General features: G+C 51.6%; 2 protein-coding genes and 1 non-coding gene across 4 annotated transcripts; 2 read left to right on the top strand and 1 right to left on the bottom strand.

Annotated features, from left to right (window-relative positions):
* Positions 1 to 4458: 4458 nt before the first annotated feature.
* On the bottom strand, positions 4459 to 7583 carry DNAJC30 (DnaJ heat shock protein family (Hsp40) member C30). 2 transcript variants are annotated; one of them, XM_070780041.1, is made up of 2 exons: positions 6363 to 7583; positions 4459 to 5755 (listed from the first exon to the last, which is right to left on the bottom strand). In XM_070780041.1, the coding sequence occupies exon 1, from the start codon at positions 7548 to 7550 to the stop codon at positions 6870 to 6872; it is 681 nt and encodes a 226-aa protein (XP_070636142.1). In that variant the 5' UTR covers positions 7551 to 7583; the 3' UTR covers positions 4459 to 5755; positions 6363 to 6869. The 2 variants fall into 2 exon arrangements, with proteins under 2 accessions (XP_070636142.1, XP_070636143.1); XM_070780042.1 differs by having other exon boundaries at positions 4459 to 5132.
* A 95-nt stretch (positions 7584 to 7678) lies between these two features.
* BUD23 (BUD23 rRNA methyltransferase and ribosome maturation factor) lies at positions 7679 to 19085 on the top strand. The gene is made up of 12 exons (XM_019988155.2): positions 7679 to 7808; positions 7909 to 7946; positions 8858 to 8953; positions 9039 to 9121; positions 9222 to 9318; positions 11821 to 11917; positions 13157 to 13207; positions 13924 to 14009; positions 14224 to 14269; positions 14440 to 14498; positions 18548 to 18637; positions 18786 to 19085. The coding sequence occupies exons 1-12, from the start codon at positions 7761 to 7763 to the stop codon at positions 18838 to 18840; spliced, it is 846 nt and encodes a 281-aa protein (XP_019843714.2). The 5' UTR covers positions 7679 to 7760; the 3' UTR covers positions 18841 to 19085.
* On the top strand, positions 17687 to 17815 carry LOC139179813 (small Cajal body-specific RNA 20). The gene has a single exon (XR_011564176.1). It is a non-coding gene; the product is annotated as a small Cajal body-specific RNA 20 (non-coding RNA).
* Positions 19086 to 19809: the final 724 nt, after the last annotated feature.

Genomic DNA, 19809 nt, shown 5'->3' with positions numbered 1-19809 from the left:
CCCCGAAGGCTGAGGCTGTCTGTCTTCAGCTTGGCTGATGACGGTGGGACAAGACGACGGGAGAGTAGGAGCATGTCTTGGATCCGCTTAGGTCAAGTTTGATGAGACGAAGTTTGGCAGGGAGTCAAGGAAGATCCTCTCAGTGAGAGGAGTCAGAGTGCTGTAGAAGCTACTGTGACCTCGGTCCACGTTAGTAGGGAAGTAACCATCTAGACCGAGGCGAGTGCTGGGTTGGCACTACTTCTTACTGAAGTTTTAAACTCTAAGGGAACCCCACAGCAGCAGCACCTTTGATACAGTAAGTGTTAGTTGCACAGTTGTGCCTGACCTTTGCAACCCCATGGACTGTAGCCCGATAGGCATCTCTGTCCATGGGATTCTCCAGGCAAGAATACTGGAGTGGGTTGCCATGCCCTCCTCCAGGGAATCTTCCCGACTCAGGATTGAACCCAGGTCTCCTGCCTTACAGGCAGATTCTTTACCCCTGAGTCACCTGGGAAGCCCGCCTTTGGAGTAACAATAAAGAGAAAAAAAGGACTGGGACTGAGTCCCCTGCAGAACAGTTGAGGGATCTGTTTGGCATACAGGTAGGTGATGGCTGCCCTTTGAGTCTAAAGGGCTGCTTCACATAGAGCCAGAGGTCAGAGTCAAGACCAGTGGGTGGAGACCACAGGGAGCCAGATTTTGGCTCAGGATGAGGCTCTAGAGCCATGGCTGCTACTAGAGGTAGGTGGTCCCCGTTCCTAAAGCTGTCTGAGCAGCACCTGAGTGACTGCTTGATGGGATCTTGTTTTTTAATAATTTTGTTTTTGGGTTTTTTTTTCCCTTGGCTACACGGTGCAGCTCCTGGAATCTTAGTTCCCTGACCATGGATTGAAACCAGGTGCCCAGCAGTGGAAGTGTACAGTCCTAACCACTGGACTGCCAGGGAATTCCTCTGATGGGATCTTTAGAAACGTAGGCAACAGTTAAGAGGGACTGGCCCATTTGAGCTTCTGACAGCCCGTCAAGTCCAGTCAGATCCCTCCCAGCGGGGGCAAAGCACTGCCAGTGCCTGCTCAAGAGGCTCCACCCCACGGCGGCCTCGGCGCTCCTGCTCCTCCCTGCTAGCACTTGAGCTGCTGGAGGTGAGGGACGCCAAGATGACACCTAGTGCCTGCCTGAGACAGCAGACAGAAGACTGAGCAGCCTTGGAAGAACTTCTGCATTCTCAGCAGGGCCTGGTGCAAGCTGGGCCCCTCTCACCCTGGCCTCCCATTCCTGGTCCCTGCTTCCAGGGTGTTTTTCCAGGTTTGTAACCACAGGAAGAAGGGCTAAGGATGGGGATGCCGGAGCCTACCTCCACTACTGTGAGCTGGGCAGAGGCTAATGTCCACAGTCTGGTTCAGCCTCCCCTCCCCGAGGCAGGTCAGAGGAAGAAATGACCAGGCAAGGGCGGGACCAGAAAGGAAGAGCGTTACCATGGGACCCAGGTGGGGGCCCTCAAAAGGGCTTCCACACCCCTCCCCTTCCCCAAAGAGCTCAGTTTTAGAGGGCACAGGGAGTGACGCCCCTCAGGATTCAGCTCCAGCATGAAAAAGACCAAAGACCTGAGGGAGGTGGGTACAGATGCCGCCAGAGTGCCTGGCCCTAGTTCTGGGCCACAGGAAAGGCTTAGAGTTGGATGGTTAATAAGCTTTATTAGCCTCTCTGCTTGAAGGAAAATGGAATGTTCTGGAAAGTTCCAAGCAGTCTGGGCTCTCCTGCCAGATCACTTCTGTAACTGTCTAGGTTCTGGGGTACCAGGGAATGTTCTTGGCTATCATCCTCTGTGAGAGAGAATAAACTTGAGGGGCTACATCAAGGGGCCCATGAGAAAAGTTCTATTACAGACCACTGGTGCGTTTACAAACCAAACCCCCCAAATCGCCCCAGTAACAAAACTCCCACCCCTTTTTAATAAACACGTGTTCCTGCCCCTCAGAAGTCTGTTATGTGCATCTCCTTGCTTGGAAATCACTAGCTTCTGTGTCCTTTCTTAAGTCTCCTGCTTCATCTTCCAAATATGAAACACTACACGTAACTTCGTGTCTGTGTGCGCGCGAATCAAGGCTCACTGAGCTAAGCAGGCCTGAACCACAGTGAGCTCAAATCTCTACCCCTGAATCGTGTGGTCACTGCAAAGCCATGGCTAAGAAACTGCCCTTGACCTCCAAGGCTAGAGAGAATCCAGTGGTTTCAGAGAGACCAAGTAGGACTAGCTGAGGGTTTATCCCAATTTATACAAGGATTTTACATGAAAGACCAAGTGCAGGAATGGCATTATTGTACCAAGGGACCTCTGGCTTTGTCTGGGACCCTGCCCCTGCCACAGGCCTCTCAAGAGATTCTTCCTGTTCCACAGAAAGTAAGATTTACACTCTGCCTCCCAAAGTGTGAGCTCTTACAACGACACAGGAGGTTATCTGGGGATCTGCGACCTCAAACGCCTGGAGGGGCCAGGAAGGTCATAGTGCCCAGCAGCACCATTTCCACAAAGCACACCCGCCCCTATTTTCCTGGAAATGTGAGACCCCTTTTGTCTGTCTATTTTCCCTCTTTATAGACATGGGATACAGAGAGAGATTTCTTTACTAACAGCGAAATGGTTTCAAGTGTGTGCATTATGGCTTCTGACACATCCCTTTGCTGGTCAGAGTGCAGCAGCCTGGGGAGGAAGGACTTTGTCTACAAGGCAGACCTGACAGCTCTTCCCACGCGGTCATGTGGGTATGGGAGGAAGCTTAATGGTGGCATTTTCTCATTTTTTGGAGTGAAGTCAGAAAGCTAGATTTTTATGCAGTCTCCCAAGTTCTTAATGTTTGCTAAAGTTAAGACACCGTGCTAGCCACAGCCAAACACTACGTGCAGGTTGGCTGTGGCCTGTGAACCACGAATCTGGGTCAGTCCTTGGTTCTCCTAAAACAGGCCTTCTTTGGTCTAGCGGCAGCCCCTCCCAGGACCAAGGGTGTGAATGCTGAAGGGACAAAGGCCGAACGGGAGGGCTGACCTCCCTCAATAGTAGCGCCCAGGCCCCAGGTTGAGACAGCCTTAAGAGACACTGGTAAGATGGCTAGATCCATTGATACTATAATCTTACGACAGACGGGGAAGCGGCGCCTCTGGGGGATGAGAGCACTGAGCACCCCCGCATACACAAGTTTATGAGGCCCAGACTCAGGTCTTGCTATCATCCTAAAACCAACAGACGGATCCTCAGCTGCTTTGCTCAAACCCCATGGCCACCAGGGCTCCAGAGGCTGGCTGAGAGCCAGGCCGCTGAAGGCAGGTGAGGCGGGCCTTCTACAGTCCTGCTCAGAGGCAGGTGATAATGTGACCACATTCATCACAGGGCAGAGGAACGGACGGGGCAAAGGCCATGAGAGAGTGCTGAACTCAGAGAACTGAAGTAACCCTGCCACTTACCGGCTTCCTTTCTCAGCCTCTCTTCATGGGACCTGATGACCTTCCAGGAAGCCCAAAGGCCCGAGACAAGACCCCTCCTCCTCGCCATTTTCCCAAAAGTGGGTGTGGTGGCCACTCACTTGGGCTCCACCCTTGGTGTCTCAGCTTCAGGCTGTGGCTATAAGGGATGGAGATATACACATGGTCAGTGATGACCATCGGGCAACTCGCTGGCCTAAGATAGGCTATTCTTCTTTATCTTGGCTGAACCATTACAGAGGGTAAGGTGCACCCAGAGAAAGAAATGCCAGAACTTCAGAAGGAAGCAAGAAATCTTACTCCTTTAGCACTGTGAAGTGTAAAGGATCTTTTCACCCAGCAATTAAAAAAAAAAAGGACAATGGAGGGGAAAAGTTTGGCTCAGGAGGAATAAAGTCCTGATTAAGCCCAAAGGCAGTATCACAACTGCCTAGACATACACACCTTTGATTCCTGTCTTCTCATTCAAGTCCCTCCATTCAGGATCTGCGCATGCTTCTCACTGGGCCTGGTACTGAACTACACCCCCACCCACCCCAATGAGCGCAGCCTGGAGCAAGCTGGACCCCTCTTGTCCCAGTCTCTCTTCCTCAGTCCAAACTTCTACTTTTTAGCTTGTGACCAAAAGGAAAAAAGGGACTAAAGCTGACCATGTCTCAGGAACACGGGAGCAGCCCCTGAAAGGCAGGGGCTAATGTCCATGGCCCGGTTCAGCCTCTCCTCCCAAGGGCAGATAAGAAACTGAGAATGGACAGATGCGGGTGGTGGTGGGGAGAGAAATGATGTAACAGGAACCAGTGTGGGAGGGTACTTCAGAAAGCCTCCCACACACCTCCTTGCCCACGATGAGCCCAGACTGTTTGAGGGATGGTAGGGAGTGGTGTCTCTGAGTTCAGCTCTGGCCTAAAAAAACCCCAACAGGCAAGACAGCACTAGAGAGAATAAAGGGGGGCGGAGTGGGGCGCCTAGTTCTAGGCCTAAGAAGAGGCTTAGAGGTGGATGGTTAATAAATTTTATTGACTGCCCTGTTTGGAGTTGCATGGAATGTTCCAGAGGTTTCACAGAGTCTGGACCCATCACCCCAAACCTTCTGGAATTTTCTATTCACCTCCATGTTCTGGGGCCCCTAGGGAATATTTTTGGCTGTGATCTTCACCGAGAGAAAACAAACTTGAGAGGTATATGTCACAGCCAATGAGAAAGGCCCTGGATATCACAGACCATTAATGCTTTTACAAACAAAACCCCAAAGAACCCTAACCCCATTTGATGGAAATTTGGATGAAATCTTGCCTCACAGACTGTTCAATGGCACCCCACTCCAGTACTCTTGCCTGGAAAATCCCATGGATGGAGGAGCCTGGTAGGTTGCAGTCCATGGGGTCTCGAAGAGTCAGACACGACTGAGCGACTTCACTTTCACTTTTCACTTCCATGCACTGGAGAAGGAAATGGCAACCCACTCCAGTGTTCTTGCCAGGGACCGGGAAGCCTGGTGGGCTGCCGTCTATGGGGTCGCACAGAGTCGGACATGACTGAAGCAACTTAGCAGCAGCAGCAGCAGCACAGACTGTTCAGTCCCAACTCTGGCTGAGAATTACCAGTCTCTGTACCTTTCACTAAGCTTCACTTCCTGTTGTCTGTGCTTTGAAAGAACAGACTTTCCCCACCTGTTTTCCAAATATGAAACATAATAACATTAAACGTTCTTTTTAAAAGTACACATGCCCCTCCCTTCAAACCAAGGCTTGCTGAGCCCAGCAGGTCTGAACCAGAGTGAGCTTAAAGCCTTACCACTGAGTTACATGGGTCACTGCAAAGCCATGCTGAAGAACTTGCGCCCAACCTCCAAGGCTAGAGAAAAGACCCAAGTTGAACCACCTATGGGTTTATACCCAAATTACACAAGAATTGCACACACAAGACTGAGTGCAGGAATTGGTGTTAATATAGCAAAGCACCTCTGGCCTCGTTTAGAAGCTAGACTTAGGTCCTGACTCTTGTAGTAGGTCTTCTGCACAAGTTTTCCTATCCCATGGCTTTCTGCTCAACAGCGCATACATACTTGAGTTCCTACTGCCTCACAGCTAATCCACACCCCGTGTGCAGAGATTCAGGGTTAAGAGGGCTGGATTACAACAGCTCTAGCAAGTGATCACCCACTTGTTTAGCACCAGTCAGGAACAGAGGAGGGGAAAAAACGGGGGGAGGGGACTTCTCTGGGGATGCAGTGGTTGAGACAGGAACATAGGTTCGATCCATGGTTGGGGAACTAAGATCCCACATGCCTGAGCTGTGCAGCCATAAAAAGAAAAAAAGGCCTCAGTTAGCTCTGAATAAGGAAGTGCATTTCTACATGTCCCTCCTCTCCCTCAATAATCTTGTTTACTCAAACTCCCCCAGTTCCCACAGCCTCAAGTAGCCATGTTTCAAGGACTTGGCTTGTGGGGACTGTGATAAGCGCTACCAGCAGAATGGGAGGCTGGGCCACTCTCACGCAACTCTTACCTCCGCTTTTGTTGCTCTGTTTCTAGGAGGAGAGGAACTGCACAGTTAGCAATGAGGCTGGCTGGTCAAGGAATGACCAGGTGCCAGGCACAGTGTCCCAAGGATAAATCTGGCTCTACCGACATCAATATTTTAATCACTGAGCCTACTAGAACATGGATAATCAAGTATGACAGATCTCGAAAGAGCAAACAATTTGCTCCCCTGCCATCATGCCCACAGATGAATTTTCTGCAAGGTCATATATTCGACAAGTATGGGCACAGGAAGACTCATGACCTCGCTTTCTTTCCCACTCCCAGAGGCCACCAACAGAAGGCCAAGTGGGATCTGACTACCCAAGAATGGCCAAGTTCCCACGGATTACATCTTTATCCTACATCAGGTCTCACCTGTGGCTTGGGGAACTCACAGAAAGGCAAGTTTCGTAAGACCCCAGATTTTTTCGTTTGGACAGCCACGATTGGTCACATTGCACGTTTCAAGGTTACACAGGAGCCCCACGCTACACGCACGGGGCAGGAGCAGACGAGTCTTGCTTGAGCTTTACAAGAAAGCCAGAGCAAATGTTCCAGAAGTTGACAACATCTGGAAGCAGGCACCCCAGGGCCTCCAGAAAACCCCTCACTCTCAGGCTTTCAGGACTCTTCATTAGGGGCCTGTTTTCTCGAGCATCGAAAAGCCTCCTTTTCTGGAGCGGGGCGGGGGTAGGGACGTGCAGGTCAATGGCTAAGTTGGACAGGTGGGCAACAGAAGGGGGAGAGCAGTTCCTTCGGGCCCCAGCAGAGGTAGACAATGGGAGGCAAGGGGTTCAAGAAGACACGCAGGGCCATTTTCTTGGGGGTGGGGTGGGGCGGGGGGGTGTTGGCTGGGGGCTGCTCCCCTGCCCTCCACTCCGATTAAATACGAGAGCTCACGATGAGGAAGACGGTGAGCAGAACGAGGACGAAAGCCAAGTCTCGGGTCTCGTCCCAGCCTAAGCCCTTCTTGGCCCGGTCCTCCTGCATCTTGCGGAAGGCCTCCCGGCGCGCCCTCAGGCGCCGTTCGCGTTCCAGCTGCTCACCGTAGTGCGCCTGGTAGAAGGCGTCAAAGTCGAACATGGTGCGCTTGGCTCCCGGAGAGGCCGGACCGCGGCCGTGGGCCCGAGGGCCGGGCGGAGGGGTACGAGGCGTCTCGGGGTCGGCGGCGGGAGTCTTGGAAGGCCTGACACCCGGACCGCGCAGGTCCTCGTCGCTCAGCAGGCCGCGGTCATACTTGCGACGCAAGGTGGTACTGCCCAGCACCACGTAAGCCTGGGAGATGCGCGTGAAGCGCTCGGCAGCCTCAGCGCTCCCCGAGTTGCGGTCCGGGTGGTAGAGGAAGCTCTGCCGGTAGTAAGCTGCCTTGATTTGCGCCTGCGTGGCCGTGGAGGGGACGCCGAGCAGATCATAGAGCGCCGTGCGCGAGTACGGGCCGTCGCTCCGGGTATAAGTCCTCGCTTCTGGGCCCAGGCCCGATCTCGGGTTTTGGGGAACCCCCCGGGGCTGCCACAATCTCCACAGTAACAGTTGCGACCACTTCAGATCGCGCCGGGCTGCCATCTTGAGTGAATCTGGCGGGCAGTGCAAGATAAACTGGCCAATGGGAGACGTGCGTTTTTCGCAGCCGGTCGGCCCTGTAGCCAATCGAGTAAAAGAGAAGGCGGGGAGAGGGCGGGTGGAGCATGCGTGTTACGGGGCGGGCGCCCGGCCGATGACATAAAAACCGGGCTCCGGAGCCACTCGCACGAGTTCTGCTGTTGAGGCGTGGTGATGGCTTTTCGCGGGCGGAGACCTGAGCTCCGCGGGCCCCCGGAGCTGGTGAGAGCTGTGACCACCCCCGCCCCTCTCTTTTCTCCTAGGGCGTCCGTGTCTTGATATCTTACCCGACTCCCCCCCAACCTTTTTCTCGTTCTTGCAGTATTACGACAAGAATGAAGCCCGGAAATACGTGCGCAAGTAAGGGAAGCCTGGATGTTGCTGGGTATCGGGGGTCGGGAACCGGCAAGTTGCCCTGAATGCGGAGGTGCTTGGAAAGCACGCAGAATTTGGGGGTGGCGGAAGGAAGACACTTGAATTGATCCATTGTTGACACCGTCAAAGTCAGCTCTTCAGTAAACCAAATTCTCTGGGTCTCGGTAATCTTAGTATTAGGAAGGGAGTGATCATACCTGCTTTGTTTAAGGTGACAGCTTATTTCAAGCATGTGAAGAATTAGGTAGGACGGAGTGGTGATGTGTAAACTATCAGTGCTGTCTGTAGGGGGGAGAAATAATACCCGTAGAATGTTTACTGTATGTCTCTAAAGAAAATGAAATATTTATTAATTTTTTATGTTACATATTAAAATGATATTTTGAGCATATTGGATTAAGTAAAGTATAATATTGAGTATATTGGGTTAGGTTAAGGACTACTACAGTTAACTCTATGTATTTAGTTTCTTTTTAAATAGGGACTCAAGAATGTCCTGAGTGGCTTGTGTTGTATTTCTCATGGAGAGCACTGTTATAATTTTTACTGTGCATTGTTGACCCTTCTACATGGGAGTAGCTACAGTGGATAATTCTTCTAGAAAACATGTTTTTAAGTAAGAGGATGTCAGAGCTTGGTAGAGTTGAAAATACCAAATGATGCGTTATGAAGTAAATGATTTGTTCCCTTCATAGTAGCTCTGCAGCTGGTACAGTTTAATCTGTGTCACAGTAGAATAACACGTACTACATGGTCTTTGGGGGTTACTTTTAAATAGTCATAGTGCAGTTTATTGGCTGGGAAAGAGTACCTCAGGATGATTGTTTCCTTTGACTTTTCTTGGTCTGGGTGAGGTTTTAGCCCAGAACCCCTTTACCACGTTCTTGTGTTTTTAGCTCACGGATGATTGACGTCCAAATCAAGATGACTGGACGGGCACTGGAGCTTCTTTGTGTGCCCGAGGACAAGCCCTGTTACGTGTTGGATATTGGGTGAGATCCTGGGGCCCAGTTCAGACAGTCCAGGTGAGGGGATGTCCTTGGTCCTCACACTGTTGAGTCTCTGATTGTCTTCCAGCTGCGGTACTGGCCTGAGCGGTGATTATCTCTCAGATGAGGGGCACTACTGGGTGGGCATTGACATCAGCCCTGCCATGCTGGGTAAGTATGCCCTGTTTAGCACTGGGGTGGACACCCTTCCATGAGTTTGGAGTGGTGATGCAGATTGTCCTGATTCCTAACCCACTCTTTTCCAATGTAGATGAGGCCTTGGACCGTGAGACGCAGGGAGATGTGATTCTGGGGGACATGGGTCAGGGCATTCCCTTCAAACCGGGCACCTTTGATGCTTGTATCAGGTAAGGGTCTTCATTTCCTGCTTTTAGTCCTGCAGGTCAGTGCTTCCCAAAGCAGAGTTGTACAGAATACATAAATATACACATTCCCCAGGATTCTCAGGTCTGTTAGATCGGAGCAAGGCCCCCCAGATGAGTCTTCTTTGTGTTACAAAACTACTCCTATGCTTAACTTGTCCTGCTGGGTTTAGGTACCATGGTGTATAGATTTCTCTGCTTTGTGTGTGAGGGCTTCTAAGATGGCTCTGGGAGCCATCTTGTGGGCCCCAGCAGCCATCTTGTGGGCCCCAGCCTCCATCTTGTTGACTTCTTTTCAAGGAGTTTTATAGTGGAGAGTGGCCCTCAGGCTCCAGTCTTTTCAGTGGCTTGGGAGTCTTTTCTGAGGAGTCAGGGTCAGGCTTTGAGTGTGTTGTACATAGTACTTTGATAACATATTTTAGAACATTGGGCCCACAAGATGACTGCTGGGACCCACAAGATAGTTCCCAGAGGCTCAGAAGCCCCCACCCTGCTACACGCACAAAGCAGAAAAATCTATATACCCTGGTGCCTGAACCTGGCAGGACAAGTTAATCATAGGAGTAGTTTTGTAACACAAAAGAGAGGACTTTGGGGGTCTTGTTCTAATTACTGTTAGAAACATGAAGTTGTTCTTTGTCTTCTGTGGTAAGCTCTGTGGAGTATTTGGTTTAGTGTTTTGTTGCTGGGGTGGAAGTAGGGGCTAGGAGAGGATGTCAAAGCTGAATCATTATCTGGGAGGTGAAGACCTTCCTATGATAATAGATTGAGCTGTAGGGCTACACAGTAAGAACCTGGATGAGGAGTACAAATCTACATTTAAATGTTTTTTTAGGGTAAGTGATTAACATATATGTGGAAACAAGATTGGAGGAGAAAAAACGTTTCAAAGATAGCAACCGTGTTTTAGTAATGATCAGGTGAGATGTTCTAAGCTGCAGAGAGTCAAAGACCAGCAATATGATCTTGGGTGTTTCAGCAGTAAGCAGTCATTTTTAGTTTGTTTTTAAAAGGAGAAGGTGGTTTGGCCAGCATTTTTGTCTCAACATTTGTTACATGTAAGAAATTGTACTACATGCTATGGAGTTTATGGAAATAAAATTCCGTGTTTTTAAGACTCTCCATAGTTTTTTTGGTGCTATAAGGTGTGGACCAGGGGATTTCCCTGGTAGTCCAATGGTTTAGACTCTGCACTTGCTCTGCAGGGGTTGCAGGTTCGATCCATGGTCGGGGAACTAAGATCCCACGTGATGTGCGTTGTGGCTGAAAAATGAAAGATGTATACCAAGTTATTAAACATGAGCCCCAGGGTGAGGTGTACACTAGGAAGTCTGGGGACCCACCACAGTTATGAAGAGAAATAAGAGCACAGGAAAACTTTGAGCAGGAGGGGCCGGGGCTGGGCCTTGAAGGCTGGAAGGGATTTGGAGAGCCAAGGGAGAGGGTTTCAGAGTGAAGAAGCAGTGTGAACACAGGCATAGGAGTGAGTGGGAAAAAGGCATCTCATTGATGTAGCGATGAATGAGAAATTCCCTGGAAGCTGAGATATGTGGGTTTGGTTCCTAGAAAGCTTTTTACTCCATCCTAAGAAGTTGGGTCTTTATTCAGTAGTTGTTGATGGAGCACTGGTGAGTGATGAGACTTGGTCTGTGTTATAGGAACATTACTTAAGGGAGAAGATGCAAGAGAAAAGTTCGGTTGTTGAAGCAATCGAAGTGATAATAAATGCTGACCCAGGAGAGTGGTGGAAGGACGTAAAAGCTGGGAGAGGCAGTTGGGCACACCACCTGGGTTTGGGGTTCTGTCTTATGTGTGTGCTCAGCAGTGAGGAGGGGAATACTGGAAAAGAGGGCATATTCGTTGCTTGAAGTTTTACTTCTTTAAATATTTATTTGCTGCGTTGGGTCTTAGTTGCGGCATGCAGGATATTTACCTGTGACTCGCAGGCTTAGTTGCCCTGTGGCATATGGAACCTTAGTTCCTGGAACAGGGATTGAACCCACTTCCCCTGCACTGGCGGGCAGATTCTTAACCACTGCACCTCCAGGAAAATCCCTGCTTGAAGTTTTAAATCTGGGGATCGTGGAGACCCCTAGCAGGTAGAGTTGAAGGAAATGATTTAGGAGGAGAGTGAATGGCTTTGTGGAAGCCGGAAGCATATTTCTTTTGAATGGAGGAAGGGTATGAAGGGGTAGGTGGCAGGGAGAGCCTTGACCTGCTGAGTGATGCTGAACCAAACTTGAGATGCGTGAGAAAGTTTGAGGATGTGTTTCCTTGGACTGGCAGCAAGGAAACCTTTCATGCTCACCTTCTGGAGGCCCTGTTTGGTCCAGTGTTGTAAGATAATGATCCGAGGTGCTTGTGCCAACAGAGTTGTGGGCAGGAGGGTTTCATCTGGAGACTGAGGAATGTGGCATTGGTCACAAAGAGGCAGGGGTGGGCCGTGCATGTCACTCCCTTTCCTGACGTGGTCTCTTCCTCTTGCAGCATTTCTGCAGTGCAGTGGCTCTGTAATGCTAACAAGAAGTCTGATATTCCTGCCAAGCGCCTGTACTGCTTCTTCTCTTCTCTTTACTCTGTTCTGGTGAGTTACGAGATCTCCCTGTCCCTCCCTCGTCCTGCAGATAGCGTGATGAGGCAGAGGCACCCCATGGGAAGGACACAGAATGGCAGGACCTTACTGTGGCTAATGCTGTCCCAGTGGACAGCCTTAAAAGAAGCGGGTGGGGTGGGGACCCGACACGCCAGTGAAATGCAAAGACACTGATGACCGAATCTGAGACTGATCACAACTGCTGTGTCTATGCTGCTGAATTTTAATCCTACGTTGGCTTGGGGGCCTGGACTCCCCAGATCAAGGACAGGGATGGCATATCAAGGGCACACACAACACTTTCCAGAGCTCACATCCTCCAGCTCCCACCTTCCTTCCCCCTCCCACCAGTGCTCAGAGAGGAGAGCAGGGTGGCTATTTACTAGTGAGAGAACCTCTTATTAGCTTTATCTTATCTTTAGAAATGATGGCATTGATTTCCATTGTTTACTAGGATTAGATTAGAGTGAGATTCTAAGTCCTAAAAATCTGTTGGTTCTTTTTTTTTTTGGATCCAAGTGTTTGCTTTCTTTTATCAAAAATTTGGCTGTGCTGGGTCTCAGTTGCGGCACGCAGGATCTTTGGGCTTAGTTGCAGCATGTGGGATTTATTAATAGTTCCCAGACCAGGGATGGAAGCTGGGCCCCCTGCATTGGGAGCACAGAGGCTTAGTCACCAGACCACTGGGGAGGTCCCAGATCCAGGTGTTTCTTGGTGCCCTTAAGTCACCTTCCTTCACCCCTGACTCTTCTAGAGTGGGTTTGGGCAGATAGCTTACTAGTCTTGTGCATTATGTAGTCTTTTCTCTGCTCAGGCTCTGGGGTTAATCCTGAAGTTCTGAGGGCCTCGGTGTTTACTTTTCCCTCTGCTGAAATGTTCTCCTCTCAGACATTTCCATAGCCACCTCCATCCTATAGTCAGGCCTCTGCTCCAGTGTCCCTTAGAGAGAGGCCTGCCTTGAAAACTGAAAGTAAGCTGGATAGTTTCTGTCACTTACCATCCCTTGTTCTAAGTTGTTTATCTTTTTGGCACTTAATCTGCTGTGGATTAGCTGCCTGAGCTGCAGACATTGGGGACTGTCTCTTTTGTTCATGGCTCTTTCCCACCCCCAAGAACAGTATCCCTTGCACACAGTGGGAACTCAACAAGTATTTTGTGAAGAAGAAAAGGGGAAGCATCTGGGTCTGGACCCCACGGATTATTTGAGAGACCACCACGTTTCTGTTGCAGGTTCGTGGAGGCCGAGCTGTCCTGCAGTTGTACCCTGAGAATTCAGAGCAGGTAAGCCCCTTGGCTAGTCGGGGTGCATGCAGGTAGGGGGAGCCCAGAACAGGTCAACTGTCCTGCTTCTCACTCTCCTGTCCTTCTGCTGTTGGGAAGTGACAGGACAAGCCACCTTAGGCTGCTCGGTGGGAAGGGAGGAGCTGAGAGTGGTCCTCCTCGCCGGCCATTTTATGGCCTAAGTCCTAAGGAGGGAGGGGTACCTGGGGCAGGTGGGGGATAGGGTGTTTGTCTCCTCTTGACAGACCCTCTGGTATTACTGATGTCCATAACTGAAGAAATAATGGGGGTCGGGGAGGGGATGTTAACAGTTGTATGCTGTGGAGTGTGATGCACGAGCAGAGGCGGGTCAGAGGTACCAACTCCGATGGACAAATATCGAGCTGTCCCTGAATGAGTCTGGCTCTCAGCTGGTGATCATTCATTGCCGGAGATTTAAGTGGGGAGGTGGGTCCCTGGGGTAGAAAGTGAGAAAAACGGGGCGGGGGGTGGTGGTTGGTGGTTCTGTGATCCCCAAGGGAGGTGTCTGCCATGGCTGGCTCCAGCCTGCACCTTCCCTGCATGGTTTTTGGGGACTCAGAATTGGGAACAGTCAATAAAGACCTTCAGTTCTCCCAGGCGAGGTCCGTCCTGGGACCAGATGAGGGCCCGGGGGATGAGCAGAGAGCCGCTGTTAGCCGGCTGCCCTGCCTGACTCCCTGCCGTTCTCTCCCCAGTTGGAGCTGATCACCACCCAGGCCACCAGGGCCGGCTTCACTGGTGGTGTGGTGGTGGACTACCCCAACAGTGCCAAAGCCAAGAAGTGAGTGCCGGGGGTCAGGGTGCGCCCGTGCAGCAGGAGAGAGGGTGGCGGGCTGGCCCTCACAGGCCAGTGACGAGTGGACCAGAGCAGTGCTGGCTTGGGTCACTGGGGCCCGGGTGTGTCTGCATCTGTTTGTGGCGGGGTAGGGTAAGGGTTTCACTTGTCCCTTAAGGCTTTCCGAGCCCAGCCCTCACTCTTCGTTTTCTCATTTCAGGTTCTACCTGTGTTTGTTTTCTGGACCTTCAACCTCTCTACCAGAGGTGAGGGCCCTTGAGTTTGTAGGCCCATCTGTCTGGGGTTCCCTTCCTGTGGGGTTAGGCCGTGGACCTGCTGGAAGGACTCACAGGCCTGGGTGCCAGGCCTTCGGGGTGGAGCGGGCGGGGAGGTTGAGAGATCTCCACGTCACCAGAAAGCACCTTGGTCTCTGCAGGGCCTGAGCGAAGATACCGAGGAGGAGAAGCCTGCCGAGTCCACGTTCACGGCTGATAGGTGAGAGGCGCCAACTCGGGGCAGGTGGTCGCCGTCCCCAGGTTCAGGCAGCAAGACTCTTCCATGTCTCTGCTTTCGCCAAGTCTCTCAGGGTCTGATGTGGCAGTGACAGCAAGGTGGAGAAGGGACTGGGGAACCCTTTGGGATGGCGTTTGCACCTGCCTCTGGCTGAGAGAGTAGAGCCCTGCTGGACGTCCATGGGCAGCAGGTGGCCCCCTCCTTCCCAGGCTGCCTCTGTCCCCTGGATCCCAGGCCCCCTCCCTGTGGCTCCTGCAGCTCCCTGTCCCCCTGCATCCTCATCTTCACCCTCTCGAGTCATGGCTCTCAGCACGTGGCAGTGCTGCGTAGTTTATCCCGACTTTAAAAAAGATCCTCCCTTATTCCCGTGACGGCTCCTGACTGCCACTGCATATCCACCCCTGCTTATTGGCTCCCACTGCGGCAGAACTCCTCGCACTGGCCCTCTGCCTTTCTCAGTCCTCTCCTGGCTCAGGCTTGTCTCATCGCAAATTGCTCTTGCCACCACAAGCCTGTCTTAGCAAACCCATGAGCCTTTTTTCCTTCTCCATCTTCATTGTAACTTGCTTGGTAAGTAGGAGCTAAGGCAGCCAATTGCTCCCTTAACGCTTTCTTCACTTGGCTTCCTACCTACCTCCCTGGCTGGTCCTTCTCCGTTCACTGTGCAGCTCCGCCTGGACCCCCTTTCTCTCCGTGCTGCTGCCTTAAACACCAGCTCCAGGTTGAGAACATCCACGTGTATAGCACTGGTCTCAATCCCACCTCTGATTTCCAAACCACCTGCCCTCCTGAATGTCCAGACCTGGACTTCCCACAGGCCTCCAGAGCAAAACAGAGCCCTTGGTTTCACCCCCAAACTTCCTTCCTCCGTCCTGCCTGTTGTCTACCCTTCCTGCCTGCCTTACATCTCACATCCAGTCAGTCCACCCCTTTCCCCCATACCTATATGGTCTCCATCCCCACTGCCCCGGTTTCTGAAAGCTGCGTCCCTGGTCTCCCCTGGCCGTGCAGCCAGACAGATCCTTCTCTTTTGCTTTTTAAAAGTGTACATCATATCTTGCGATTTTCCTGTTCAGTATCTTCAGTTGAGTTCTTAGTTTTACTTCCGTAACACTGTTCACAGCTCTGAATCAGAAATACTTGATTACATGGCATTATTTCTACCCCCAACTACAGTGAAAACTTGGTGGGGACTTGTATACCTGACACCAGAAGAATGTGTTGTTAGCGAAAGGTGTTTAGTATTTGTTGAAGGAGAAATGATTATGAAGAGTAAAGAAGGAGGTTATTTCTTCATTCTGATTAGAGTGAAAGGTCTTCAGACTTTAAGACATCAAAGAGGAAAAATAGGCGGAGTAAGGATGAGTTAGAAAGGCCCAGAGATGCTGAAAAATCATGAGTCCAGTCCTCGTATCTGCCACGCACTGATGCCTCCTGACCCCTTGGCCCTTCAGGCTCATCTCCCTTAGTTTCCTCAGCCCATTCCCCATGGGGACTTGGGGGCGCTCTCCTTGCTGTTTCTCCTCCAAGGTACCCAGCACTTGCTCCCAGCAAGCGGTCCCATCTCCTGCTTCACAGGGAAATTCAAGTGGTTTAACTCCCTCCGTCCACCTTAGGCTCCCTCTTGTCCTCACAGCGGTGTCTACAGACAACATGTCCTAGCTGTAAACTTAGGTAAGTTGTGGGACCTTCAGCAGCCGTTTCTCATCTCTCATTTAAAAATCTGGCGAGGGGGACTGTGCCCCCGGCTCAGGCAGCATGTTGAGGAGTTGAGGGCATGTCTGTGCAGGACTTGGCGCGGTGCCTGGCTCAGACCCTGTCTCCCTACAGACTCTTCCCCTTGAAATCCTCCGATTTGGGAAGGGTGGGGAGGAGGCTGTGGGCTGATGGGGCTTTGCTTCAGGTGCTGTCACTTTGGTCTGATCACATTTGAGCCTCTTAGAAATATTGTTTTGGCCAAAAAGTTCATTGAGGTTTTTCCATAACATCTTGCAGAAGTGAAAATTTTGGCCAATCCAATACACAGATAAATTAAGAAAAGGTATTCTAAACCTTTGCCAACTCATTTCTAATTTCCTCCCCCAACCCCATCAACTTTGCTTGACCGATGTATTCCTCACCCCTCGCCACCCGGCCTCCACCCTGCCACTCATCACCTGCGCGCTCCGTAGGTGCCGTCCCCTCTGGCCTTTGCCTGTAGACACCACTTACCTCTTCCTGTGGTCTGCACCGCTCGCCGTCCTTGCTGCTCCTGTGGCTCTCCTGATGACTCTTTCCCATCGACCCTCCTGCAGCTCACATCTTGCCCCCATTTGCTATGCTACCCCGGAGCTTGTCCTTCCTTACGAACTCCTGGGGTTCAGTCCTGCATCTTTAGCTGCTTCCTGCTTTGCATCTAATACACTGGACTCCTGCCCCCTCACTCTGAGCCTGTTAACTTTCTTCTGTGAACTGTTGTCTCTACACCCTGAAGTCTAGAGTATGTCATTCCTTTGGTCTAAGGCCTTGCTGCTTCCTGGAGAGAGGGCACGCTCCTTGCTGGTGTTCACAGCTCCATGAACTGGTTCAGACAAGTGGGAATCTGAGTTGTTGTTTTCTTTTAATCTGACTTTTATTACTGGGTTAGAACAGATGAGACGTAGCAGCAGGAAGATTGTGTCACGCAGTCTGGCTTGGAGTAGACTTCCAAGGATGACTCGATCCTCAGCAGACTCTCAGATTCTCCCTGGGACCCTCCCCTTCTTATACCCATCGCTCTAGGCACCAAGACTCTTCTGCTCCCTAACCTTCCCGCTCAGTCAACTCAGAGCCTTGCTTTCATGTATTGCTTCCTGTCTGGACTCTGCCCCATCTCCTGCATGAAGAAATACTCACAGCGGCTTAAGCTCGGTCGCATACTCGTTGCCCACCTCACTCCCTCAGCTGCTCCTAGCCTCTCTGCGCTCGGCCAGGTGTGGGTGGTCGCTGCCCCTGCCCAGCCGTGGACTCTTCACGGGCAGGGCTGGTTCGTACCCGCTGTAGAACACCCACGGGCTGGGCCCACCCAGGTACCTCGAGACGGTTGCTCACATGGCAGACAGCCTCCGTGGCGTGTCATCGCTGAAAACAGTTTCATTCCGGCTGCCAGGTGGGGAATGTGCCTTGAGGACTCGGCCTCTGCCCTTTCTCAGGGCCTCTCTCCCGTAGAGCTGAAGAGAAGAGTTCTCCTCAGCCGGGACTGGAGCCCAAGATGAACTCTTGAGGGTTGTTTTCGGGGCTGCTGTGAGCTGGGCAGCCGTGTTTTCCTACCTCGGACATTCACAGTTGCTGGAAGCCCCAGCTTGCTTTGGCTAGGCTGTGTTTTTGGAATGTCTTTGTCTGGCTGTGCTGGGTCCTGCTGGGTCTCCCTTGCTGCAGCAGCAGGGCCTACTCTCTAGTAGTGGTGCAAAGGCCTCTCATTGTGGTGGTTTCTCTTGTTGCGGAGGGCGGGCTCAGTAGTTGTGGCACCATGGCATGTGGGATCTTCCCAGACCAGGGATCGAACTTGTGTGGACGGCCAGGCCGATTTTTAACAATTGGATCACCAGGGAAGCCCTGGGGTCTTTTTTTTAAAGTTAGTTTTATTTTTGGCCATGCTGCACAGCATGTGGAATCTTAGTTCCCTGGCCATGGGGATCGAACCCACGTCCCCTGCAGGGGAAGTGAGGATTCTTAACCCCTGGACCGCCAGGAGAGTCCCTCCTTGGATAGGCTCTTATGAGCTGATCCTGGCCCCAAAGTAATTTGGCCCCTGCCTGCCCCGCAGGCAATTGTATGTAGGCCTAACACACGGTTCCCAATCTTGAGGATACTTGCAAATGAGGGGGACCCTCACCTCCTGCTGAATAGCTGCTCTGGCCCCAGCAGGTGTCACCAGGAAGGGGCTGTCCAGAATGGGGACCACAGAGGCCGCCTGCCTGGCAGGGGGACTTGCCACATTTCTCTGCCCGGCTACACCTGGGTGCCAGCTTAGGCTGCTCTGTCCCCTTCCTGACAGCTGTGTCCCCCCACAGGATCCCGTACAGGATAGCAAGACGGGGTGTGGTGAGGAAGAGCCGAGAATGGGTCCTGGAGAAGAAGGCACGCCGCCGCCGGCAGGGCAAGTGAGTGCTGGAGGGGTTGGGTTGTGGGCTGAAGGGGGGCTTGGCCACCCAGGGCCTGGGACTGTCTTGCCTCCAGGGTCCCAGGGGTTCATAGTTCACTTTCCTGAGCCTGTTTTGTCCTTCCCTCCCCTGTTCTCTCTTGGCACAGGGAGGTCTGCCCTGACACCCAGTACACCGGCCGCAAGCGCAAGCCTCGCTTCTGAGCAGGTGACTGCGTCCACGGGGACCCCCCGGGCAGAAGCTGTGCAATCCAGCACAGATGCTTGCCTCTGCAGAGTTCTCTCTATTGAAGTGCCTACTTCAGCTGCTGACAAAACGCGTTTTTCTTAGAAGAAGTTTTAGAAAAAGTTCGAAAAAGTTTTAATGTTCTAAAAGCATTTTCTTCACTTAAAAAAAAAAAATTTTAAGAGCTTCTTTGTTCTGAAAGCAATAAACCACTTTCTGTGGAGCCCTGGCTCTGGCATTTTTCCCTCCCTGACAAATTTCAGAAGTTCTTCTGTTGTGGGTGGGGCTTTATTCCCAGGTGTGAGTTAGGTTTAAAGAACTTAAACGTGTGAAAGCTTTATTCTAACCTACAAGGAACAAGGTAGACTCCTTTAACTTCAGTTCAGTTGCTCAGTCGTGTCTAACTTCTTTGTGACCCTATGAATCGCAGCACGCCAGGCCTCCCTGTCCATCACCAACTCCCGGAGTTCACCCAAACTCAGGTCCATCGAGTTGGTGATGCCATCCAGCCATCTCATCCTCTGTCGTCCCCTTCTCCTCCTGCCCCCAATCCCTCTCAGCATCAGAGTTTTTTCCAATAAGTCAACTCTTCACATGAGGTGGCCAAAGTACTGGAGTTTCAGCTTTAGCATCGTTCCTTCCACAAAGAACACCCAGGGCTGATCTCCTTCAGAATGGACTGGTTGGATCTCCTTGCAGTCCAAGGGACTCTCAAGAGTCTTCTCCAATACCACAGTTCAAAAGCATCAATCCTTTAAGAGTGCTTATATGTTAACTTTGGTAAGACTGTATTTTGTTTTACATCAGGCAAAGTTGGGAAGCAAGGGCAGGGTGACGTGTATCTGTGGTACCCTGGGCCTGAGGCCACTGCCCAGTCATGGTTTCCCAGTGGCCTGGGCTGACCTTTGACCCTGAGCTGCTGCCTCAGGTGTTGACGGGCCAGCACT

Source organism: Bos indicus, chromosome 25 (assembly GCF_029378745.1).
Source record: "Bos indicus isolate NIAB-ARS_2022 breed Sahiwal x Tharparkar chromosome 25, NIAB-ARS_B.indTharparkar_mat_pri_1.0, whole genome shotgun sequence".
In the NCBI taxonomy this organism is placed as follows: domain Eukaryota; kingdom Metazoa; phylum Chordata; class Mammalia; order Artiodactyla; family Bovidae; genus Bos; species Bos indicus.
This window is presented reverse-complemented; position numbering and strand designations above follow the sequence as displayed.

Bases quoted from the DNA above. Each gene is read 5' to 3' on its own strand.
- BUD23 (XM_019988155.2), top strand. From the start codon at position 7,761: ATGGCTTTTCGCGGGCGGAGACCTGAGCTCCGCGGGCCCCCGGAGCTG. The intron at 9,122-9,221 runs GTAAGTATGCCC...TTTCCAATGTAG, and splicing joins CATCAGCCCTGCCATGCTGG to ATGAGGCCTTGGACCGTGAG. The intron at 18,638-18,785 runs GTGAGTGCTGGA...CTCTTGGCACAG, and splicing joins CGCCGCCGCCGGCAGGGCAA to GGAGGTCTGCCCTGACACCC.
- DNAJC30 (XM_070780041.1), bottom strand. From the start codon at position 7,550: ATGGCAGCCCGGCGCGATCTGAAGTGGTCGCAACTGTTACTGTGGAGA.